General features: G+C 40.5%; 1 protein-coding gene across 6 annotated transcripts in view; it reads left to right on the top strand.

The window, feature by feature from the left end:
* The window catches only part of MAP3K5 (mitogen-activated protein kinase kinase kinase 5), a 241144-nt gene that overhangs the window by 81027 nt on the left and 133443 nt on the right, over window positions 1-26674 (top strand). For 4 of the 6 annotated variants that reach the window (XM_063622337.1, XM_055264868.2, XM_063622340.1 and 1 more), the window contains 6 exons: window positions 10928-10951; window positions 16441-16479; window positions 17383-17576; window positions 18686-18854; window positions 20016-20122; window positions 21756-21926. In XM_063622337.1, the coding sequence (XP_063478407.1) occupies window positions 10928-10951; window positions 16441-16479; window positions 17383-17576; window positions 18686-18854; window positions 20016-20122; window positions 21756-21926 (704 nt within the window). The remainder of the gene's footprint in view (window positions 1-10927; window positions 10952-16440; window positions 16480-17382; window positions 17577-18685; window positions 18855-20015; window positions 20123-21755; window positions 21927-26674) is intronic. The other 2 variants (XM_063622338.1, XM_055264866.2) reach the window with 1 other exon arrangement.

Raw genomic sequence — 26674 nt, 5'->3', positions numbered from 1 at the left:
TCTTTAACCACCCTCACTCCTTGCCCACTGTTTTGAATCTCTTATTACCATTTTGTCTAAGAGGCAATGCACAATGCCATTATATCACTGTGGGCACCAGCTATTTTCCTCATTTGTAGTGACTCTGGTCATAGGCCTATGATTTTGAATATCCTTAAAGAGCAAGAAGGACTACCTCTGCACACAGAGGAAGGAGTGGGGCAAGCCTTGCTGAATTATCTTTCTTTTCATTTATTCTAAATAAATGACTCTTTCTGTGGAAGTTGATCTTTTTGGCATTGTAACCCATCACCCTCTTTGGGCCTTTTTAGAATATATCTTTGAAACTATTACTGAAATATGTGTGTGTATTAGTTCATTTTCACACTGCTGATAAAGACATACCTGAGATTGGGTAATTTTTAAAGAAAAAGAGGTTTAATGGACTCACAGTTCTATGTGGCTGGGGAGGCCTCACAATCATGGCAGAAGGTGAAAGCCACGTCTTACATGGCAGCAGACAAGATAGAATGAGAGCCAAGTGGAAGGGGAAACCCCTTATAAAATCATCAGACCTTGTGAGACTTATTCACTACCACGAGAACAGTATGGGGGAACCACTCCCGTAATTCAGTTATCTCCCACCAGGTCCCTCCCACAACATGTGGGAATCATGGGAGCTACAATTCGAGATGAGATTTGGGTGGGGACACAGCCAAACCATATCAGTGTGTAAAGTATGATTTACTGTAGAAAACTTCATTATACCTCCAACTTTAACAATACAGTTTAAAAAAGGTAATACATGCACTTGAATAATATGGCCCAATTAGGTGTTGCTGAAAGAAACAGCTGGTTAAAAAGAAGAAGTTAATTATAATAGCAACACAGTATAAAGTAAAGTTTGTGTTAAGAAGCTCTGTTAGGCTGGGCACAGTGGCTCATGCCTGTAATCCCAGCACTTTGGGAGGCTGAGGCAGGTGGATCACCTAAGCCCAGGAGTTCGAGACCAGCCTGGTCAGCATAGTGAGACCCAGTTTCTACAAAAATTACAAAAATTAGCTGGTCATGGTGGTGCGTGCCTGTAGTCCCAGCTACTTGGGAGGCTGAGGTAGGAGAATTGCCTGAGCCTGGGGAGGTTGAGGTTGCAGTGAGCTGAGATCACGTCACTGCACTCCGGCCTGGGTGATAGAGTGACAGAAAAAAAAAAAGCTCTATTAAATGCTTTATGTATAAAATGTCATTCATCAGCATTCCAGCCAGTTTAGAGACAGATATCTACTTACGGCAGAGTTCTTCCACCAAGATATACTTATTTAAATATGAAAATAATAGGGAAAGAAGAGAGGCTAGAATTCCTTTTAGGATTACTTTCCAGCTTTGGTATAATTTAACCTGATTTTTGGTACAGGTTGTTTTAATTCATAGGTGTTCATATTCAAGAGAAGGATGTGTTCTTAGCCCCTGTCATGAATAACATAGGTGTAAAAGGTCTCTAGATCTGGCATTGCAGGAATTGAGTTGGAGTTGTTTGCTTTGGTTTATTAATACCTCCTCCTATAAGTGGCATTAAAGTACTGCAAGTAGTTTCATTAACTTACTCCATTGGGCTTTTACATAGAACCCAATAAGACAGATAAGTTAGATATTATTTGCATTGGAGAGATAGAAGGTATTTTCTTTCTTTCTTTCTTTCTTTCTTTCTTTCTTTCTTTCTTTTTTTTTTTTGAGAAGGTCTGACTTTGTCACCCAGCCTGGGGTGCAGTGGTGCCATTTTGGCTCAGTGCAACCTCCACCTCCCAGGTTCAAGCACTCCTCCCATCTCGACCTCCTGAGTAGCTGGGTGTATAGGCATGTGCTGCTACACCTGGCTAATTTTTGTATTTTTTTGTGGAGATGGGGTTTTGCCATGTTTCCCAGGCTGGTCTCAAACTCTTGGGCTCCAGTGATCTGCCTGCCTCTGTCTCCCAAAGTGCTGTGATTACAGGCATGAGCCAGCGTTCCTGGCCAGAATATGTTTTCTTTACAGAAGAGAAATGAGACATGTGACAACTTGTTTGGGGAACACACACAGCTAGTGTCAGGGCACGGATAAGCCCCATATTCTTTGACTTGTCATCTGGTACTTTTCTCTCACAGTCTGTCCACAGATTTCATATGTTCTGCAAAAAGATGATTTTCTAGGTTTTTTTTTAAGATTATTGAGATTTTTTTTCTTTTAAAGCTTGAGCTTTTATGTAGGCATAACATGTAAACACAAAAGTACTTTGTTTCCTATCTATCTTTAAAGACTCTGTGTCACGGCTCTATGACACTTGTGTTGGATTACTCTCCCCAAGTCTGCTCAGCTTGTTTTAGCAGTGTGCAGAAAGGGTAAAGGGGGTGTTTCTCCTTCTCAGCAAGGCCTAGAAGGCCCAGACAGCCCATCTGATAGTTCCTTATTTTGCTTTTTTGACACATTGAAGTGAGTTAAGAAGATGGAGCTGAGGAGTATAGGGATTATTCTTCTTTTCCCCAACTTTAATGGAAAACTTGCCAAGTTCCACTAGGACAGAAAGATGGTTCAGAATGGAAGACCCAGAAAGTCACCAGCCAGGGCCAGGTTCTTTCCCTGGGCAAGAACTCCAAGCCTGCTCCTTTCTCTTCTTTCAGGAAGCTGAAATCCTGGTTCCTATTTCTGCTTCTCCCACCCCAAATCTGATTTGACTTGGCCACCCCATGCCTGCTTTTCCCACTTCTTCCCCTGGCTGCAGTTACCTAAATTTTAGGCACAAAAACTTTCTAGTGGTGGAAATACTCCATTTAGTCATCCCTGAGGTGTCCCAGAGAGCTATCGAAAGTTAGTCATTGCCTTCAAATGAGCCCTGGACTAGACTTTTTTTGTCTTGCTTCCCTTAGTTGGTTATCAACCAATACCGGAAAATCAGGAAAAAAGTTTTTTTGAATGTTTCTGGTATAGCCGGGGCTACGCTGACCAAAAGGCCCCTTAAGACCTCAGACAAGTAGGAGTTGTAGTGGGGTAATGCATCTTCAGAAATGTGCCCCTGGTAAGGAACTGGAGTTTATGTTGATTTTATCTTCTTATTCGTAGGTACTTGAGATGAAAATTTCCATGAGCTGTTGTGAAATAGAGCAGTTATGTCTTAAATTTATTCCCTTTCCTTCCCACCCCTCTTTAGTGGATTTAATACAAATTAAGCATTCTCTGCTCTAGATACCTTTCAAGGTCTTCTTTGTTATTTATTTGGATTGAGTTAAATGCACAAACAGTACTTTTGCTCCATTAAAGTTGATGCCTCCTTTAAGGTTACATGACAAACTGTGAATAAACTCTGTCTTCTTCAGGAGAACAGGATTTGTAGCCCTTTAGCTTCTACAAAGCATAAGCAATAGCTAACAAGAATTCAGAGTTACACGAATGATTTTTCTTTCTCTTTTTAAGAGATGGGACTCTCGTCACCCAGGCTGGAGTGCAGTGGTGCAATCATAGCTCACTGTGGCCTCGAACTCCTGGCCTCAAGCAACCCTCCTGGCTCTGCCTCTTGAGTAGCTGGGATTACAGGTGCACACCATCATCTGGCTCAGGAATGATTTTAATAGAGTTTTATAATTTGCAGGCACAATCTACAAGCGTAATCTGAAATGCATGCATTATAAGGTATGCATAATCTGAAATGCATGCATTATAAGGTATGCATAATCTGAAATGAAGATGGAGGAGACGTGTAAGAGGGTTATTATTCCAGTGAGCAGTTCATAAGGAAGACATAGCATATTGGCACTAAGCCAGTAGCGGCCATTTGCTTTTCTGTAGAGCCTTCTGCTCACTGAGTACTCACCACTGCTCCCTTCCCTGCCACTTCCATTTCTGTGCCTGGTGCATCAAAAACAGAGTCAAGGGTAGCATATCTTGTATGCCAGGGGAGCATGGGGGCGTCTCTCCTTCTAGCAGCACAAGGACAAGACTGACTATGAGAGCCCTTTAGGCAAAAGCAAATGATGAACACAGCGCTGGAAGAGACTAGCAATCACTTAGTCAACTCTCTTAGTGTCACATTAGAGAGAAGTGAAATGGCTAGCTGGGAGCAGAGCCATATCTTACACGTATCTACCCCTAATTCATAGTCCAATATTTTATACATTCATTAATTTATTCATTCATGCTTTTGTAGTACCTGCTATATGTCATGACATTTGCTAGACAGTCAGGATACAAATATGAATAAAATACACGTTCTTTGCACCCCAGGAAGTCATGATGTAGGGTGAGAGAATCATAGGAACAAAAATGTGCAATGTAGAAAATGAAGTGCTATCGAGGAGCTCTGTATGAGGATTAATGACAACACAGATAAAGACATAATCTACTTCTGTTGGGGGTGTCACAGAACACAGTGAAGGCCAGCTTCACACAGGACAGGTTTCTTATGCATTGCACAGAGGATGCTGCACAGAGAGGATGGAGAGGGCATTTCCTCATTACTCAGAGGGGAAGAGAGAAGGATATTCTATCAAGTGAGAGCCATATTTGCAAGCGTATGGTTTGCTACTCTGGAGAGATGCTCCATAAATCAAGTTTGAAAAATTCTGCATACCGTGTTCCTGGCTTTGTGATTATCCAACATTTTTCAACTTCCTTGTTCATGAGCCATTTCTGTGTGTGTGCAATAGTAACTATTTGAAACACCTGCAGGAAAAGCCACTTTCAACGTTCCTCTACAATGCCACTCATCTGTCCCTTGATTTCCATTCCTGGGGCACCCCCATTGACTAAGCACTTATTATGATGTCTCTGGACTTTTTCATTAGCCACCTAAATGCTTTTCCCCATCAAATACTAAGTACTGGCCAGGCATGGTGGCTCACACCTGTAATCCTAGCTCTTTGGGAGGCTGAGGCAGGCAGATTGCTTGAGCCCAGGAGTTAGAAACCAGCCTGGGAAACATGGTGAAACCCCATCTCTACTAAAAATACAAAAATTAGCCAGGCGTGGTGGCACACACCTGTGGTCCCAGCTACTTGGGAGGCTGAGGTGGGAGGATTGCTGGAGCCTGGGAAGTTGAGGCTGCGGTGAGCTGTGGTCATGCCACTGCACTCCAGCCTGGGTAACAGAGTGAGATCCTGTCTCAAAAAATTAAAAAAATAATAATTAATACTAAGTACCATCATCAAATTAGTCTGTGTAAAACTTTAACAAGGTTTACCTTTTATTTATTTGTCCTTCTAAGGTAATACATTCACTTGCTACAAACATTTAAAAGTGCAAAATGATATACAGTGAAAATTTATTATTTTACCTTTATCCTCTAGTCAGCCAACTGACTCCATTGGCAACCACCGTTATAGTTTCTTGTACATCCTTCCAGAGAGATTTTATGAATTTACAAATTAGAATTTCGTTTTTCTCTCTTTTATATATAAATAGGAGCATAGGATAAAAAACTGTTCTCTACTTTGCTTTTTTTACTTAGCAGATCTGGGAGATCCTTCTCTATCACTTCACTGTTTGTTTGGTTCTTGTTTGGGTGTAATGTATTCCAGTGTATGGAGGTACTAGTGTTTATTCAACTAGTTTTTAAATGATGGCCATTTATGTTGTTTTCAGCCTTTACTATTACAAACGGTGCCCCAATATGTGCTGATACTTCTTTGAACATATCACTCACCTTAAAAAACATGTTGACTGCCAGGTGCTCACAGAGCAGAGTACTTGATTGTAGCATTCAAAGCCTTCTTCAATAAGGCTCCAAATAGCTTTCTAATCTTACTTTTTGTATGTGTCAGAATGAACTTTTTGCTTTAGCCAAATGACTACGTTCAAGGATTTTTTCCCCCCAGGTACCTCTTTAATTCACTCTTCCATAGGTCCCCAAATGAGCTGTCTTCTTTAGCTCCCTGTGATAACATTTATTGTTCCTCAAATGGGCCTTTGCTTTACCTAGCTCTCCAGCCTGGATCCCCACCTTTGGGCTTTGCCTTTGGAGGTCGTGTCTGTACTTCACAGCTCAGCTTGAGTTCCACCTTCTCTCCTGAGCTTCCCAGGCTTTCTCAATCTACAGGAACATCTTTCTCTGATAAAGCATAGCCCTTGCTGTCTGTGTCATTCTTTTTACTTTTAGCAAGTGTGCGTATACACACATTTCCATCCAGACTTACATAAATATTAAATGTGTACATGTCCTTTTTTTATCAGCAAGATTGTGAGGTATTGAAGAATATCTTTTAGTCATTTTTTTTTTTTTTTTTTTTTTTGTGAGTCAGGATCTTGCTCTGTTGCCCAAGCTGGAGTGCAGTGGCACAGTCATAGCTCACTGCAGCCTCGATCTTCAGGGCTCAAGTGATCCTCCTGCCTCAGCCTCCCGAGTAGCTTGGTCTATAGATGTGAGGTGTGTGCCACTACACCCAGCCAATTTTTAAATATTTTCTAGAGACAGAGTCTCATCATGTTGCCTAGGCTGGCCTCAAACTCCTAGTCTCAAGTGATCTTCTGGCCTCAGCCTCCCAAAGCACCGAGATTTACAGGCGTGAGCCACGGCACCAGGCATTTTTAGTATTTTGCATACATCTTCATGGCCCTCAGAACTACCCAGTGCAATTCTTTCCTCTGTCAGTTTATGTTTTCTCATCTGCTATCCTTAAACATTCAAAAATCTTTTTTTTTTAAATTTTTAATTTATTTTTGCACACAAAACAATAAACATTTTCTAAAAGTACATACAAACAAAAAGATGCATATCAAACGTATTAGGAAGGTTGCACATGGGAAGAGGGGGAATAGAAATAGGGAGTGGGAATTAAATAAAATAAATGAGAGAGGGACTTTGTATGGATCAATGATAATAACTCAATCCTCTATTTGACAAAGAAGAAGGAGAAGGAAGAGGAAGAAAAAGAAAGTGGGATAAAGGATCAGAAAAGGAGGAAAATAGAAAAAATTAGAGTATGACTCCAGGGTAGACCTGTTTTGTTGTCGCTTGGTTGGTTGGTTTGTCAGTTGCATTTTTCATATGTTTCGCCATGTTGGCCAGGCTGGTCTCGAACTCCTAGCCTCAAGTGATCAACCCGCCTCGGCCTCCCAGAGTACTGGGACTACAGGCGTGAGCCACCACGTCCAGCCCCCACATTGCTTCTGGCCTCTGTGGTAGACCTCCCAGATGGGGCGGTCGCGCAGAGGCGCTCCTCACTTCCCAGACAATGGGTGGCCGGGCAGAGGCACTCCTCACTTCTTCCCAGATGGGGCGGCCGGGCAGAGGCACTCCTCACTTCCCAGATGGGGTGGCTGCGCAGAGGCGCTCCTCACTTCCCAGACGATGGGTGGCCGGGCAGAGGCGCTCCTCACTTCTTCCCAGATGGGGCGGCCGGGCAGAGGCACTCCTCACTTCCCAGATGGGGTGGCCGCGCAGAGGCGCTCCTCACTTCCCAGATGGGGTGGCCGGGCAGAGGCACTCCTCACTTCCCAGAAGGGGCGGCTGGGCAGAGGCGCTCCTCACTTCCCAGACGGGGTGGCCGGGCAGAGGCACTCCTCACTTCCCAGAAGGGGCGGCTGGGCAGAGGCGCTCCTCACTTCCCAGACGGGGCGGCGGCCGGGCAGAGTCGCTCCTCACATCCCAGATAATGGGCGGCCGGGCAGAGACGTTCCTGACTTCCTAGACGAGGTGGCGGCCGGGCAGAGGCGCTCCTCACCTCCCAGAAGGGGCGGCTGGGCAGAGGCGCTCCTCACTTCCCAGACGGGGCGGCGGCCGGGCAGAGTCGCTCCTCACATCCCAGATAATGGGCGGCCGGGCAGAGACGTTCCTGACTTCCTAGACGAGGTGGCGGCCGGGCAGAGGCGCTCCTCACCTCCCAGACGGGGCGGCCGGGCAGGGGAGCTCCTCATAACCCAGAGGATGGGCGGCCAGGCAGAGACGCTCCCCACCTCCCAGACGGGGCGGCGGCCGGGCAGAGGCTGTAATCCCAGCACCCTGGGAGGCCAAGGCAGGTGGCTGGGAGGCGGAGGCTGCAGCGAGCCAAGACCATGCCACCGCCCTCCAGCCTGGGCAACACCGAGCACCGAGTGAGCGAGCCTCTGTCTGCAGTCCCAGCACCTAGGGAGGCCGAGGTGGGTAGAGCACTCGAGGTCAGGAGCTGGAGCCCAGCCTGGCCGACATGGCGAAACTGCGCCTCCAGCCAAAGGAGAAAAAGCAGGGAGGGGTGGTGGCGCGCGGCGGCAATCCCAGGCAGCCCGCAGGCCAGGGCAGGGATTGCCGGGGAGTCCTGGGAGCCGGACGCAGGGAGTCTGCAGCCAGCCGCGTGTACTTCAGCCTGGGCCACAGAGGGAGGGAGGAAAGAAAGAGAGAGAGAGAGAGAGAGAGAAGGAAGGAAGGAAGAAAGGAAGGAAAAGAAAGGGAAAGAAAAGAAAGAAAAGAAGAAGAAGAGAAGGAAGGAAGGAAGATAGATAGATTCAAAAATCTTACATGCTCTTTTGCATGAAAGCCCTCGTTGGTTCTTCTTTGCCCCATGTGGATTCAGCATCCTGGTCCTGGGCTGAAGATGATGGCCACTCAACCAGGCCTCGCCTGGCCACGCTCTTCCCTCCCAGATCTGGCTCCTTGCCTCAGCCAGATGGACTCGCCCTTGAGGCTCCACAAATGCCTTACTATTTCTGTTTCCATGGCAACATTCATGCCATCCTTTCCAATATGCTGTTCCCTTTTCCCTTTTCTAAATCATGATTCCCCAACCTCAGTGAAGCCTTGATACAACAGGCTTTTCTAGATCGTCTCTCCAGTGTCTATAGTCATGATGAGGTATAGGAATAACAATACTGATAATTAGCTTATATTGAGAGCTTTTATGTGTCAGGCACTGTATAGCTATATTATTTGTATGATCTCACTCACTCTTCACAACCTAGAAGATAGGCACACTGCCCACACTGTATACTTATCCCATTCTTTTTTTTTTTTTTTTTTTTTTTTTTTGAGGAGTCTCACTCTATCACCCAGGTTGGAGTGCAGTGGCACGATCTCGGCTCACTGCAGCCTCCGCCTCTCAGATTCAAGGGATTCTCCTGCCTCAGCCTCCTGAGTAGCTGGGATTACAGTCATGCAGTCATGTGCCACCATGCCTAGCTAATTTTTATATTTTTAGTAGAGATGGGGTTTCACCATGTTGGCCAGGCTGGTCTCAAGCTCGTGACCTCAGGTGATCCACCTGCCTCCGCCTCCCAAAGTGCTGGGATTACAGGCATGAGCCACTGCACCTGGCCACTTATCCCATTATATTTCTTAATGAAAAACACACAAATTATGACTATATTTTGTCAGATGTCTTGATTATCTGTGTGTGGATTTGCCGGTGGCCAGTACCCTTTATTTCTAGCTGCTCAGGATGTAACACACTGTTTTTTCCCCTCCCGGAGTGTGAGAGACATTGTGCTCAGGGAAAGCAAACTCGTTTTAACCTCCTGCCAAAGAGATGGTGGCTGATCAAGTAATCTGCAGAAATTATTGTTAGGTTATTCAGTTTGGGGATTTTACATATTTGTGCTGGTTTTTTGTTTTGTTTTTTATTTTTTTATTTTATTTTAAACACAAAATAATATAATTTATTTACAAAAGACTTTTGATTTTGTTAATCTCTTTGTATTAAAATATAAGTGAGTCAAACACAGCTTTAAAGTTTGTAATTGTCTTCTCAAGAAAAAAAAGACACCCACAATCCTCATTGACATTAGTTAGTTAATACCCTCAATAAGAGCGTATCATATTATTATTATCCCCTGGTGTAAATGAGGACAGGCACTCTTACAGTCTTTTTAATTGATTGTTTTACGTTATAACCAGGACAACCATAACTATATAAATCTCATCACCAATTTTTTGTGGCTCAAATAATTTTAGTTGACTGATTTTTCACACTGAAGAAGTGTTATTGGTTACGTCAAACAAATTATCAAGAGCTAGCACTTAAAAAAAGTACCAATCAAAATTTTTAAGTGGAGCTCCATTCTTGTGAGATTTCAAGAGTTTCTGTGTCAGTCTTTGTGTAATGCATGAAGAATTTGAATTCCTTAGTATTCATGCCTGAATGGGGGAATATATAAGAAAGTCATGATTTATATTTATTGTAATAAAAAGTTCAGCTTTTATCAGTTCAGTACCCTTTAGATGGGTGAGACTGAATCAAATCTCTCATTTTTTAAACTTATTTTTTAAATTTTACCTTTTTTTAAAAATTTTAATGTTATTATACTTTAAGTTTTAGGGTACATGTGCACAATGTGCAGGTTTGTTACGTATGTATACATGTGCCATGTTGGTGTGCTGCACCCATTAACTCGTCATTTAGCATTAGGGTATATCTGCTAATGCTATCCCTCCCCCATCCCCCCATCCCACAACAGTCCCCGGAGTGTGATGTTCCCCTTCCTGTGTTTTGTTTTTTAAACTGCGGACAATACTTTTATATTCTCCTGTCTCCTCCACAGATTGTAAACTTTTTGGGCCGAGCATGGTGGCTCATACCTGTAATCCCAGCATTTTGGGAGGCCAGAGTGGGAAAATTGCTTGAGGCCAGGAGTTTGAGACCAACCTGAGCAACATAGTGAGATCTTGTCTCTACAAAAACAATTACTAAAATTAGCTGGATGTGGTGGCATGCACCTGTAGGCCTGTAGTCCTAGCTACTTGGGAGGCTGAGGTGGGAGGATCACTTGAGCCCAGGAGCTTGTGGCTGTTATGATTGTGCCATTGTACTCCAGCCTGGGCAACAGAGGCAGACCCTTTCTCTGAAATAAGTAGATAGATAGATAGAAAACTTTTCAGATGCAGGAACTGAATCTACACTTCCTAAAATTTCTAATTGCTAATATCATTGTTAATACAAATTTTCCCACATAATTCAATAAATGTTGTTGAATTATTCAGTTTTGTATTAACTTGTGGTATATTTTTTTCTTGTTTTTCAGGAAATCATTTGCCAGAAGAATACTGTGAGTACTTTATTTAACCTTCCAGAGTTTTAAAAATATTTTCTTTTCCATTAACTAATCTTTGGTATTTTAAAAATCTCCACAAATTATTAATTTCTATCTCTGTTATTCCTCTTTAGATTTTCTGATGTATCAATATAAATATGGTTATCTAAGTACTTCATTGTAGTGAAACTTTATTTTTCATAATGAGAGATGGCACTGATACCTGTCTTTTTCTGCATATAATTATGTTTTGGAAGAAAATGTTTCATAGTGTATTGAGGCCAGGTATGATGGCTCACGCCTGTAATCCCAGCATTTTGGGAGGCAGAGGCAGGCAGATCACCTGAGGTCAGGAGTTCAAGAACAGCCTGGCCATCATGGTGAAACCCCATCTCTACTAAAAATACAAAAATTAGCCAGGCGTGGTGGCGTGCTCCTGTAATCCCAGATACTCAGGAGGCTGAGGCAGGAGAATCGCTTGAACCTGGGAGGTGGAGGTTGCAATGAGCCAAGATCATACCACGGCATTCCAGTCTGGGTGACAGAGTGAGACTATGTCTCAAAAAATAAATAAATAAAAAGAAAATCTTTTATAGTGTATTCAATGTTGTGGAATTATGAGTGGCACTAAAGCAGCCTATATCCACACAGAGATACACACACATATGTGTGTATGTATATGTGTCTGTAGTATGTTTCCATGGCAGCATTCATGCCATCCTTTCCAATATGCTGTTCCCTTTTCCCTTTTCTAAATCATGATTCCCCAACCTCAGTGAAGCCTTGATACGACAGGCTTTTCAAGATCATCTCTCCAGTGTCTGTAATCATGGTAAGGTATAGGAATAACAATACTGGTAGCTAGCTTATATTGAGAGCTAGCTAGCTCAATATAATATAATTACATATACACTGATATATAGATATCTTCATCTATCTTCTACTTGAAGAGATTGATTTAAGTTCCTAAGTATTGTATTCTGCCTCTGAGACCACACTACAGAATTCCTACCCTCCACACAGAATTAAACAAATGTGAAAACATGAGAAAAGTAAATTTTAAACTTTAAAAATGCCGCGTGAAGAAGAATTATAATATAAAGTGGAAACAGCCTTGTTAGGCCAGTGGTTGTGGCCAATGGTTGTACATTTATTTCAGAAAGTAAGCCAGTATTTAAAAACCTTAAAGAATGTACCTCTGCAACTCGGAGTGAAGATAATATACAATATATTATAAAAGCCTGCACAAGATTTGATTTAAGATGACAAAATTAACAATACAATTAGTAATTTCTCCTTAAATCAGAAATTTTAAGTCTTTTTTTATAGTAGTGATTATACAACTCTGAAGTAATTTTGAAACTTATGCTTAAGATTTAACCAGGGCAGAGGCATATTTCAGCATAAATAATGTTGCCATTATAAACTCTTATCCTTCCTATCTCAACAGGAAATGAGCAATTATTGCTTCATGCTTCAGTGCACTGTTTTTAAATACTGTTTAATTTGTTAAAGGTGTGAAACTGTTTAATTTATCTCATACTTTTTTCAAACAAATATTGATTGGACATGTACTGCACCCCAGGCTTTGGGCTTGGTGCCTCAGGGTTCTCACAGGGGAGGCTGGAAGTGGAAACAAGCACATGTGTAACTGTTGTGTAGAAAGTCTAATTGGTAGAAAATCAGCGAACAAAGAAGCAGACAAATTAGAAAATGAACGTAAGGTGATGTGCTAAAGAGAGGGTAGCCATTATGTCCGTGTCCTTCAGAGAAGGTAGCACTCCCTGAGATGGGAATGGCAGAAAGAAGTCCTTCCTGCCTAGCCCAGCTTGGACTTGTGAAGGAGCAGGCTGATAAAAGAACCAAATATTGTACATTTTGAAGAAGTTGCCCGCTGACTTGAGAGAGAGGTGTTGCATTTCAGGTGCTGAATGTCTTTATAAAAAGCTGAATATTTCGAGCATCTGTATCAATACATTTTAATGCGGAGAGCTTTTCCTTCCAGAAGCTCATTTCATTTTCAACACACACTTCTGTTTACCTTTATGTAGTTTCTAAAAATTGAAAACCAGAATTGGAGGTTTTTAAAAAAAAAAAAAACAAAAAACGGTGAAAATAATTAATTAGGGGCCAGGGCAGTGGCTCATGCCTGTAATCCCAGCACTTTGGGAGGCTGAGGCAGGAGGATCATTTGAGGCCAGGAGTTTGAGACCAGTCTGGCCAACATGGTGAAATCCTGTCTCTACTAAAAATACAACAATTAGCCAAGTGTGGTGGTGCATGCCTGTAATTCCAGTTACTTGGGAGGCTGAGGCACGAGAATCACTTGCACCCAGGAGGCAGAGGCTGCAGTGAGCCAAGATCATGTTACTGTGCTCCAGCCTAGGCAACAGAGCGAGATTCTGTCTTAAAAACAACAACAACAACAAAATGAATTAGAATAAGACTAGATTTTGAGCTGTGGGATTTTATAGCATGTGTTGTTATTTTATGACCATGCCTCAGTGTTTTGAAATTTAAGGAAACAAGGTCTTTGAAGCAAGTTTAAATATTTTAGAATGAGTACTTTATTAATAAAAGGCAATTGTTCCACTTAAGGTGTCTGTTCTTTATCACATAGGGGTTGTTTTTGTTTACTTTGGATTATCAGCTATTTCAAACTATGGGTTTGGTGTCAATCTGCACACAGAAAATACAGAAATAACATTTCTAAGTTACATGTGAGCCAACTTGGGAAATAAATGTTCCCATGCTATTATTTTTCATTATTTTGCAAAAGTGCTTTTCTGGGCAGTTGTATCTTTTTGAAAAACACAACTTTTCCTCCACTGCATACTCACTGGGCTGTCTCTTAGCTCAGGCCCAGTTGTATCCATGTGGCTTCTGCAGCTTATCACCCCCCTTTTTTCCTGACATTGGCAATGGGAAATCGAAAAAAAAATAAAATAAAAGATTGCCTTAGAAACACAAGAAAGAAACTCCAAAGAATGCACTGAAGCCTAGAACTTGGGAAAACCCTTAGCATGCTTAGGTATTTTCAGCAAACATTCTGAAGCCTTATACCATGGGGTTTGTTTCAGGAACTGCTTTTCTCTGCTATTTGTGTACTCATTATTACCCCTTTACCTCTCCTCTGCCTAACACACACCCAGACATCTGATAGTCATTCTCTCCCAGAATTAGTTTTACACAGGTGCAGTATTCCCCGTTGCCCCGTATTTCAATAATAATGTCTGATAAACTAATATATGTAGTATCAAGGTTTCTGAGGATACATAATTTTATCCAGCAGCTAAAACTCTGATACCACTTTTCTGCTTTATTGGCTTTTTGGCTCTTTGTTCTCATTTTGTGACTTGGAGGATTCAGATAATTTTCGTTTGTAATTTTGAGTTATGGTGCTTATCTACAATAGTGTTTAATTCTGTTGTTCTTTTAGGACCATTCTCATAGTTGAAGCTTTAGATGCTTTGGAAAGCAGCCTCTTTGGTATCCTTGCCTTTCTCTTCTGCTTTGGCAGTAGCTTGGGTAAAAGGATTAAATTGGGCGGATGTGCTGTGGGATCTTGGAAACATTTTAGAAGCAGGACATGTTCACTTTCCCTTTTCCAATTATTGTTTCCTCTTCTAATTATTGTTTCTAAGAGGAGAACTTGAGACAGGAACAATTTAGCATACTTGATTTTCAAGTCAAATCTCACTCTCTGGAAGTTCTTCTCGTGCTTTAACTGGAAGTGAGGTTTGGTTTCTGCTTCATTACCTGACATACAAGAAGCAGCCTTAAGGGGTGACACAGTCATGAATAATTAAGTCCGGTCATAAGGGCATTTGGCATTTCTTGCCTGTTTTCTCTGAACAGTCATTTGGCTCATACAGGGTTCCCGTAGAAAGTGACAGAAGGTTAGAGAGCAGGTGTGTCTGCTGTAAAGGCCACTCAGAAGGGTGCATAGCCCCCTGGTGGGAAGGACATGCCATCTAGAGAAAGAGTCCCTGGGCTGGAGTGCCAAACATGTCACAGACCAACTGTATGATCTCTCTAAGCCTTACCTGTCTCCTCACTTTTAAAATGAAGGCCACAGCAGCTTCTTTGTAGGTTGTGACCCCCTGACTTATGACTGTTCATACTCTGGCACACACGCACATGGTGAATACATGTTTGTACTTATTACTTAAGTGCTAAGGGTAAGAGAAATGCTGTTTTATTCTCCATATACTAATATGGCTAGGAATGGATAACCTGGACTTTTTTTGTTCCCCATAACGGCAGTAGTTGGGTGTCCCACATATCTCTTTCTAGTTCTCAGCCTCTGCCTTTTTCTATGGTTTTTCTCATAGAGATCTCTCCCACTTCTTTTGATTCTACCATATCCAATAATTCTCAGGTCTGTATTTTGGCTTGAAACTATTTTATGTTTCAATCACGTATTTCTAGCTCTCTTTTGGACATTTTCACATTAGGTGTCATGCCCCACCTCAATCCCAACCTCTTTAAAAGTGACTGTTTCACCCCATCCCACCAAATTCAAATCTCAACCTTTTGAAGTTCTTCTCATATTTTAACTAAAATTCAGATTCTTTGATTAATTACCTGATATACAAGTGTCTTGAAGAGTCATGTGTTCATAAATAACTTAGTCTGGTTCTGCTTTCTGAATTCTTGCTTTCTGTTAATGATACCACTCTGTATAGGTAGTCGCCCTTAGAATTGCAGAGTTGCCTTTAATGTCTTACCCTTTCTCAGGTCATTATCAGTTACCAGATCCAGCTGATTCCTTCTTCTTCAGTCAAGCATGTGTCTGTTTCTCTGTCACCACCTCTGCGGACTTTGTCATACCACAGCATGACTCATCTCCTCAAACCTCATATCTTTTCCCTTTAGTGCATCTTGTTACCTGCCCAGGCTGCCAAAATGCAGTTTTCATTGTGTATTTTGATTTGTGCATTTTGATTGTGCATTGTGAAAATGCGCAGTTGTCCCTCCCTCCCTCCTTCCTCCCTTCCTCTTTCCTTCTTTCTCTCTCTCTCTTTCTCCTTCTTTCATTTGTTCATTCGTTCATTCTCCTTGACAGAGTCTCGCTCTGTCACCCAGGCTGGAGTGCAGTGGCACAATCTCGGCTCACTACAAGTGATTCTCGCACCTCAGCCTCCTATCTGGGATTACAGGCATGCATCACCACACCTGGATAATTTTTGTATTTTTAGTAGAGACGGGGTTTCACCATATTGGCCAGGCTGATCTTGAACTGCTGGCTTCAAGCAATCTGCCCGCCTTGGCTTCCCAAAGTGCTGGGATTACAGGTGTGAGCCATCACACTCAGCTGATTGTGTTTTCTTTCCCGCTATGGATCCTTCTATGATTCTGCATTGTCCAGAATGTACAGTCTAACATCCTTAACTTTGCATTTAGTTCCCTTCCTTGAGCTCTGAGCTCCAGTCAGATTTGCTTACTCAGAGTATCCAACTCACTTTCCACTTTCATCCCTGCTCTGCTTTTGTTTGCAACAGTTTATCCTCGCTTGGGCATCATCCAGGAACCAAGAGAAGGTCAGTGAGCCCAGGTTGTAGCGGGTGAGGGGAGTGTGGCAGGGCTGAGGTTAGAGAGGGGCAGGATCTGCATAGTCAGGCCCTTGTACATTGCACTGCAATTTCTTCTTCCTCCCAAGAGCAAGAGATGGGGCTTTAAGCAGCTGTGGGAAGTGATCTGACGGAGGGTATTGAAAGATCACTCTGATGGCTGAGTGGAGAGTAAATTAGAGGACAAGAGTGGAAGCAGGGGGACCAGTTAAAGCTGATGACAGTGGCTCGGGCCAGGTCCATTGGCACATGGACTAAAGTGTTGGCCGAGAAGATGGAGGGAAATGGACAAATATGACATTATATTTTGGAGGCAGGACAGATGGGACTTCGATAGGATGTGGAAGGGGAAGGGAATGGAAGCATCAAGGATAACTTCTGGGCTTGTAGTTTTAGTAGTGAGGAGGCAGAGGGAGAGCAGCCTCCCAGGGGGTGGATTTGAGCGGGATCTACTTGCAGTATCACCTTACGTGTAGGAAGCCCTTCAAATGTGAGCTTGTAGCATTTTCATATGTGTATGCTGCGCCCTGTGACTAAATTATAAGTTCCCTGAAGGCTGAAGGCCATGCTTTAAACTACTTTTTCCAACAGCAATAACGTAGTGCCCTAGCCTTGAAAGATGGTGAATAAATATTTAATTGATGGATAGAAACTTCCACTCTTTTTTTGGTATCATCTGTAAGTCCTAATTATTTGAAGTAAGCAGTGAGAGGAATTGGGGAAATTTTCATTATTGTAGGTCATAAATAAATAATGAGGCTTTTCAATTTCCCTTTGCATTTGGAATTATTTAAAATGAGTAAGACATGGGATTCCGTCTGTGCCGTGTCTCCAGGCCAGCTCCCCACTTGCTGGTGCCTCCTCTCTCCACAGATGTGCACTGGGAACTACACCTTTGTTCCTTACATGATAACTCCACATAACAAAGTCTACTGCTGTGACAGCAGCTTCATGAAGGGGTTGACAGAGCTCATGCAACCAAACTTCGAGCTGCTTCTTGGACCCATCTGCTTACCTCTTGTGGATCGTTTTATTCAACTTTTGAAGGTGGCACAAGCTAGTTCTAGGTAAAGTTTAATTAATAATGCCATTTGGTGATGATAATAAAGTGTTATTCTACTTCTTTGTGCATGATATCAGGTGCTCCTGAGATATCAGTATACAGCTAAGAACTAGGGGGAAAATGTTTATTATCCTCCAAGTAGATAAAATAGATGCCATATAATACATTTTATTCACAGAACGGCAACAGAACAACAACTTGAAATCAGCAAAAAATTAAAAAGTCTACTAACTGCTTTATAGTGATGGTAGAACTAAAAATATATGCAAAGCAAGTACAGAAACAATACCAGGATAAATGTTCAGAGACTTTTAGTGTAAGGGCAAGAACACTTCAACTTTAATTAACTCTTAACTCTGATTGTTCTTTCAGTGAAGAACAATTATTTATGTTAATAAATGATAGGCTGAGTCAGAAAGTTAAGGTTATATTATGTTCAAATCATAGGTACATCACAGCCGGTGCTGTGGCTCATGCCTGTAATCTCAGCATTTTGGGAGGCCAAGGTGGACAGATCACTTGAGATCAGGAGTTCGAGACCAGCCTGGCCAACATGCCGAAACCCTGTCTCTACCAAAAATACAAAAATTAGCCAGGTGTGGTGGCGCACACCTGTAATCCCAGCTACTCACGAGGCTGAGGCAAGAGAATTGCTTGAACCCAGGAGATGGAGGTTGCAGTGAGTCAAGATCATGCCAGTATACTCTAGTCTGGGCAACAGAGTGAGACTCTGTCTCAAAAACAAAAACAAAAAACAAACAAACAAAAAATCATAGGTACATCTAATTTATTTAGAACAATTTGTACTGGAAACAGTAAAATGGAAGACAAAGTTTGGCAATTTAAGTGTTTTGCAGGAAAATTTATTAATATGGAGTACCTTTACCTTTAATTCTTTCTGAAGGTAGCGTAATAAAAGAAATACATTGGCTTCTGAATTTCTTAATAATGCCAGATATGTAAGATATTTATTTAGGCATCTGAATGAATTGAAAGCTACAACGGCTTTATAGCTAATGCTGCAATATCATTCATTTCTTTATTAAAATTATTGCTTTTCGTTGAAATCGTTTCTAATGTCAAACTCTTTGAAATGTGTGTGTTTTTTACCAGCCAGTATTTCCGGGAATCTATACTCAATGACATCAGGAAAGCTCGTAATTTATACACTGGTAGAGAATTGGCAGCTGAGTTGGCAAGAATTCGGCAGCGAGTAGATAATATCGAAGTCTTGACAGCAGATATTGTCATAAATCTGTTACTTTCCTACAGAGATATCCAGGTGAGAAGATGTTTAAAGTGAAATCTTTGTCATGTAGCATGTTGGAGGGATGAGGGAGTATTAACCTCAAATTTCAGTTTGCTGGTAAGCAGTTCATGTTACTACACGTAATTTTTTTATTGACTCTCTTAAGCTTTCCATCCTATAATTTTATGATGAATGAAAAAGACTCATGTGAGTTAACCATCAGTGATTGTGAAAGACTTGTATGGTAAAGGCCTGACTTTTTCCTCCAAAAGAACAAAAAGAAAAATCTGCTGGCACAGCGAACCTGTGGACACAGTCTATTCTACTGTTAGCCTCAGGCACATCTGTCAGTGAAAGCTTTGTTTTGGCAAATAGCAGACATTTTTAGAGCTTTCTGGACATACCTTTTATCCCTTGAAATTGTATTGCTTGAAATTGATAGTGCTGAATCTAACTCGCCCGAAGGAAAAAATATGTAATTGATTACTTACAGAAATAACTTTAAAAATATGTAATGTAAAACACACTAACAGGTTATATCATTTTGATTGACATGTCTTAAAATTTTAAAAATAGGGTAAGTAGAATAAAATCCTCTCCCAGTTAGGGATTTGCTCTTAGGTTTTAATAGTAAAATTTAAGTGACATCTGGTTTCTTCTTTCCATTCCTAGCCTTTCAGGTCTGTGTAAAGGCTTCGTGTGGTCGAGACAGACTCACATCCATGGAGGGCTGTGGCACATAGGATCCTGTGGCTAGAGTGCTTACTCATGTGACATGAAACTGTGTTGCTACTTGTAACAGAAGTTCAACCAATTGCCTCATGTCCTTGACATTTTTATTTCCCTGAAATTGTTAGAACGCTGCATACCGGGAATCTGGCTCTATGGAGAAATAAACCACCCATATTTAGACAGTAGAGCATATCATGCTTGGTGTTTTTGTTTCTTTTGCTTTTTTAGTTTTTGTTCAACATGGTAACTCTATGTTTCTAATGTTTTTATATATGTGATCTAAACCTTTTAGAAGAAAAACAACAAAAACTGTTTATCCTAGGTTCTTCAAAGTGTTCTGTGGATTCTAATGTTTTTTTAATGTGTTTCTTGAATTCAGATATCTGGTTGTCAAAAGACATGTTATTGTAAGAATTTTCTCCTAATGGTTTAATTCTATGCTATTCTCATCTCATTTGAAAGGACTATGATTCTATTGTGAAGCTGGTAGAGACTTTAGAAAAACTGCCAACCTTTGATTTGGCCTCCCATCACCATGTGAAGTTTCATTATGCATTTGCACTGAATAGGTAAGAAGAAAAAGTTCCCTTCCAGAATGCGTTAACATATTATTGTGTAACCTGCAATTCTTTACAGGGAATGTGTTTACTGCAGCATTGCAAGATGTCCCTATTAAAATGTAATATTAGCATATCTGCTTCAACCCCGTGAAATATAGGAAGCATGCATTCTCATTTTTTTCTGATTTATTTTTCAGTAAAAAAAGCCTCACACTGTTGGCATATTTAAATTCTTACAGTTTTTCTGCTCTGTCAAAGTTTGTATTTGCTATTCATATTTTTTAGAATCGTAAAAGTTACATGAATATGATGTTATCTTTAAGCAAATACACTCAACACCAGATGGTCATTCACACAAAAGTTTTCACTAGAGTAAGGATGATTATGTGTAGGTGAACATAGTGTTAGATATTTAGTACAAAGGATAAAAAGGAATTTCATGGACAGAAGATTTGAAGTAGTAATTGAGAATAGAAATGATACTTTTTTTAAATAGCTTTATTGAAATATATTTCACAGGCTGGGCGTGGTGGCTCACACCTGCAATCCTAGCACTTTGAGAGGCCACGGTGGTTGGATTGCCTGAGCTCAGGAGTTCAAGACCAGCCTGGGCAACACCATGAAACCCCGTCTCTACTAAAATACAAAAAAATTAGCCAGGTGTGGCAGTGTACGCCTGTAGTTCTGGCTACTCGGGAGGCTGAGGCAGGAGAATCGCTTGAACCTGGGAGGCAGAAGTTGCAGTGAGCCAAGATCATGCCACCGCCCTCCAGCCTGGGCAACAGAGCAAGACTCTGTCTCCAAACAAACAAAAAGAAATATATTTCATCAAAACAATAAATTTTAAAACATTTTCATTACTCCACAAGGAAACCCTGTACCCATTAGCAGCCCCCCTTCCATTTCTCTCCCAAATCCCCCAACTCTAGGCAACCACGAATCTACTTTCAGTCTTTACAGATTTGCCTATTCTGGACATTTCATATAAATGGAATCATACAGTCTGTGGTCCCTTGTGACTGACCTCTTTCACTTAGCATAATATTTTCAAGGTCTAAGAAATGATAACTCTTATAGAATTTTTATCTGGTTTTGTGAACTGTCTATACATACTATTTTAAAACATGCTACATAAAGCAACTTCCTTAGATAATCAGTTAGTCACATGTAAATATCAAGCAGTTCTTGGGTTTGATTTGATTTTTGGTATCATCTGTGAATGAGTTTGCTAAGTTTTGGAGCAAAAGCCATTGAAACCTAAGGTCAGAGTTTTGTCCCTACTTGGATTAATTTACCCTATTCAAAAACACAGACTACAACTCTAATCTCGGTTCACCAGCTTGAACCTGCGTATAGGCTACAGGGAAATTGGAAGGATTGTGGATGAGTAAGTACAAATCCATCTCCATTACTAACATAGAAACTCAAAAGAAATCCTTGTTAGACCTAGTAGACATACAATGGGATAAAACAAAAAATTAGGCTTAGGACAGAGGTTTACAGAGGACTCTCAAAATCTAATTGTTTCTATCCTGGCAAATTTCTCTAATATGAATCAACATGTTAAATAGGGGTTTTTAAAAAGAAATGACCTATATTGCTTCTGTAATGTATATTGAAACAATAATGTTTTCTGCCTTAGGAGAAATCTCCCTGGTGACAGAGCAAAAGCTCTTGATATTATGATTCCCATGGTGCAAAGTGAAGGACAAGTTGCTTCAGATATGTATTGCCTAGTTGGTCGAATCTACAAAGATATGTTTTTGGACTCTAATTTCACGGACACTGAAAGCAGAGACCATGGAGCTTCTTGGTAAGTATACAGTATTTAAATGAGCTACTTACTTGGTAAATCCATGGCATAAAAAAGTATTTGCAAATGAGAGTGTTAAAGTATTATTATAATCCATAAGATTATGTATTATGAACTAAACCTTAGATTTTATTTTATTTTATTTTTGAGATGGAGTCTTGTTCTGTTGCCCAGGCTGGAGTGCAGTGGTGTGACTGTGGCTCACTGCAACCACTGCCTCCCAGGTTCAAGCGATTCTCCTGCCTCAGCCTCTCAAGTAACTGGGATTACGGGTGCCTGCCACCACACCTGGCTAATTTTTGTATTTTTAGTAGAGACGGGTTTTGCCCTGTTGGCCAGGCTGGTCTTGAATTCCTGACCTCAGGTGATCCACCTGCCTCTGCCTCCTAAAGTGCTGGGATTACAGGCGTGAGCCACCGTGACCAGCCAATCTTAGAGTTTATAACTTTAGTAAATAATTTGGTGAAATTCATTTAACATGGTAGAGTAAATTGGGATAAATGGATGAAAAGATAATTTAAGAAATATAATTTTAAAAAGATATTTTAAATAAGTAATATAAATAATAAAATATAATTTTGTAGAAAAATTTATATAAAGACATTTTAAAAGACCCGAATGAAAGGAAAAATATACCGAGTTTGTAAATAAGAAGACCTGATATTTTAAAGATTTTAATTCCCCCCAGCAGGGGTTTTCATGTGATTTGACAAACCAATTCCAAAATTTATTTGAAAGAATAAAGGACTGAGAATAGGCAAAGCAATTCTGGAAAAGGACAAGGTGGAAGGACTTGCTCCACCAGTTAACAAGACTCATTATAAAGCTGTAATGATTAAGATATTGCAGTATGGCTATAGGCATAGACAAACAAAGCACTGGAATAGAAGAGACAGCCTGGAGCAGACTAAGATATACATGAGTCTAGATTTGTGGCAGAATCAGCTTCATGAGCAGTAAGGGAAAGGATGGACTCTGTAGTAATGATACTGGGAAAATTTCCTTATCTGCTTGGAAAAATAAAATAAAGTTCTCTCCCCATTTTAAGCCGTGCACAAAAAAATGAAATCTAAGTGAATTAAATACCAAAATATGAAAAAATACTTTAGAAAAATGTTTTTAGAATAAAATGTACAAATTATGTATGACTATTGGATAAGCAAAGATTTCTTTCTTGGTTTTTTTTGAGACAAGGTCTTGCTCCGTCACTCAGGCTGTAGTGTAGTGGTGCAGTCTTGGCCCACTGCCACCTCCACCTCCTGAGCTCAAGTGATCTTCCCACCTCAGCCTCCTGAGTAGCTGGGACCACAGGTGTGTGCCACCACACCTGGCTAATTGTTTCTATTTTCGGTAGAGAGAGGGTTTCACCATGTTGCCCTGGCTGGGGCAAAGATTTCTTAAACAAGGCTTAAAAACGCCATATACCATAAACAATAAGACTGGGAAAATGGTCTGCATGAAAATTGGCTTCTGCTCATCAAAGTAGTAGCTTTTTTGGAAACAGCAGAGTAGAGTCTATTGTGCTGATCTTCCTATTGATAACAATTAGAAATGTTGGAAAAAAGTTGGAAAGCACTGAAGAGTGATTAAAAGTAGCCAGAAACTGGAAAGGTTTTCATCCTTGGATGAAGGGCACCGCGTAGGATAAACTCCACATTTAAATGGCTTTTCCCTCGGGGCATTCCCTGGTCTGCAGGGAGCAGGACAGATAGAACTCTAGCAGGAAATCACAGTCTTACTGGCCTGAGAGTGAGTTTGAGGCTGCCAGAGGACCTGGACATTGAGCGGGATAAGCCTTTGTGTGAACAAGATGAACCAACAATAATTTATTTACCTTTTATTAAAAAACTACATACTCTTAAGAGGAGGATAACAAATCCGAACTCCCTACAGCTTATCATACAAAATGTCTAATATGCCATAAAAATCACTAAGCAACCTGGATGTGGTGGCATGTTCCCATTGTTCCAGCTACTCAGGAGGCTGAGGTGGGAAGATGGCTTGAGCCCAGGAGTTCAAGACCTGCCTGGAAAATATAAAAATACTTTGTCTTATTAAAAAAAAAGAAAGAAAGAAAGAAAGAAAAACTCTCAACTACTAAAGAGGTGAAGAAAGAGGAAAGTGTGATTCATAATTAAGAAAAAATTATTCATAGAAATAAACCCATAGATAAAACAGAGTTTAGAATTACCAGACAAGGACATAAAAATAACAATGATAAATATATCAAAGAATCTACTTGAAAAGATGAATGTAATGGGTAAAAATATGAGGAATTATAGGAGATATTTGGAAACTGGAAATAACCAAACGGGAGTTCTAGAACTGAAAAGTACAATATCTAAAGTTGAAATGTCATCAAATCAGATTAACAGCAGATAGGACACAATACGATAAAAGAGCAATAAACTTCAAAAAAGTTTATTAGAAATCACTAAAATTGAAGTAGAGGAAAGAAAAAGATTAAGTCATTAATAATTCCAATGATCTGTGGCATTTAGTGGTCTAAATACTTTTTTTTTTTTTGAGACGAGTCTTGCTCTGTCACCGAGGCTGGAGTTCAGTGGCGCAATCTCACCTCACTACAACCTCGCCTCCTGGGTTCAAGCGATTCTCCGGCCTCAGCCTCCCAAGTAGCTGGGATTACAGACATGCCCCACCATGCCCAGCTACTTTTTGTATTTTTAGTAGAGTCTGGGTTTCCCCATGTTGTCCAGGCTGGTGTCAAACTCCTGACCTCAAGTGATCCACCTGCCTTGGCCTCCTGAAGTGCTGGGATTACAGGTGTGAGCCACCGTGCCCAGCCTTGAGTGGTCCATATACTTTTAATTGGAGTCCCAGAAGGAGAGGAGAGATATACTGTTGTAGGGATAATATTTGAAGAATTAGTGGTCAAATATCCAAATCTGTTCAAACAAACAAACAAATAAAAAACAGCTCACAGATCTAGGAAGCTCAGCAAAACCCAAGAAGCATAAATATCAAAGAAAATTATCTCTTGGCACATCATAGTAAAATTGGTGAAAAACAGAAATACAAGAAAAGGTCATAAATGCAGCCTAAGAAAGAAGATACATCAGGGGAAAGAGTGAGTGCTGAAGGAAGCCAAAATATAATGGAATAACATTAAAGTGCTGAAAGAAAAAAAACCCAATCAACCAAGAACTCTATGTCCACTGATAATGTCTTTAAAATATGGGGGTGAAGTAAAGACAATTCTAGATAAATCAAAACTGAGATAATTTGTTGCCAGCAGAACTTCAAGAAACGTTAAAGTCTTTAGGCTGAAGGGAAATAAAACCAAATGGATCTATAGGAAAAAGCATATAGCACTGGAAATGATAAATATATGAATAAATATAAAAGATACCATCAACAAAGAAATCACAGGGAACAATGCATGTAACCAATATAGGATATATATTCAGTATATATAAATAACTCCTCAAAATATCTTTAAGAAAAAGAGATTAAAAAATGCATAGGATATGAACAGGTTATTCACAAAAATGGAATCACAAATGGCCAATAAACATATTTTTGAAACATATAAAAAGATTATTTTTATACTACTTTACACTATTCAGATTAACCAAAATGTATAAATCTGACAATATCAATTGTTAGCCAGGATGTTAGAGAAATGTGAGTCCTAATGCCTGCTGGTTGTGCCATAAATTTCTATACACACTTAAAAGATTTTGGCATTATTGAGGAAAGTTGAGAACTTGCCTCCCCTAGGTCCAGCAGATTTATATACCCTAGAGTAAATCTTAGACATTTCTCTACATAAAAGTTTCAACATAAAAAAAAACTTTTTTAAAGTTGAGCAAAGTAAGCAAGTGGCAGAAGGATACAGAATACAGTATCATTTATAGAATGTTTAAAAACAGTCATAGAGATTTAGTATAAGTATAGATGCACGGATGGGCATCATGAACTCCAAATTCAGTATAATGGTTACCAGTGGGGAGGAAGAAGTAGAAAGAGATCCTGGAGTGATTCACATGCAATTTCAAGTATATTAAAAATATTTTATTTCTTAAGCTGAGTAGGAAGTATATCGGGGTGTTGCTTATATTATTCTTTTGTACTTAGTATTCCTACCACATTCCCAAAATAGTCCTTGATTTAAAAAAAAAATTAAAGGAGGCCAACTTAGTTTAGGAGTTCCTGTATGGTAGCCATAATTTTTTTTAAGTTTTGAAACAGAAATCTTAGCTTTTAGAAATCTTAGATCATTTTCACACTTTAGAGGGACTGTTTAGTTCTTTTATGTGCTGCCAAGACAGAATACAAGAGACTGGGTAATTTACAATGAATACACATGTACTTCTCATAGTCCTGGAGGCTGGGAAGTCCAAGAGCAAGGAGCCAGCATCTGTCAAGGGCCTTCTTGTTACATCAGCTCATGGCAGAAGGGGAAAGACAGAGTGGGCAAATGGGGCTGAACACCTTCTTTTAAAAGGAGCCCACTCCCTCTATACAGAACCGACTTCTGATATAACAGCATTAATCCCTTCATGGGGTCAGAGCCCTCGTGGCCTTTCACCTTTCATTAGGCTTCATCTCCTAACACTATTGCACTGGGGATTAAGCTTCCAAGACATGCTTTTGGGGAGAAACATTCAAACCATAGCAATAACTGAAAGTAGGGTAATAGGGAGAAGGAGAAACACTTGGGGACAGTAATTTCCTAGATCCTTTAGGGAAGCTTTGGTTTGGACTTTTAAATTTGTACTATAAAT

This window comes from Symphalangus syndactylus, chromosome 2 (assembly GCF_028878055.3).
Source record: "Symphalangus syndactylus isolate Jambi chromosome 2, NHGRI_mSymSyn1-v2.1_pri, whole genome shotgun sequence".
NCBI lineage: Eukaryota > Metazoa > Chordata > Mammalia > Primates > Hylobatidae > Symphalangus > Symphalangus syndactylus.
Note: the sequence above shows the minus strand (reverse complement) of the source record. Positions and strands in the feature narration are given on the sequence as shown.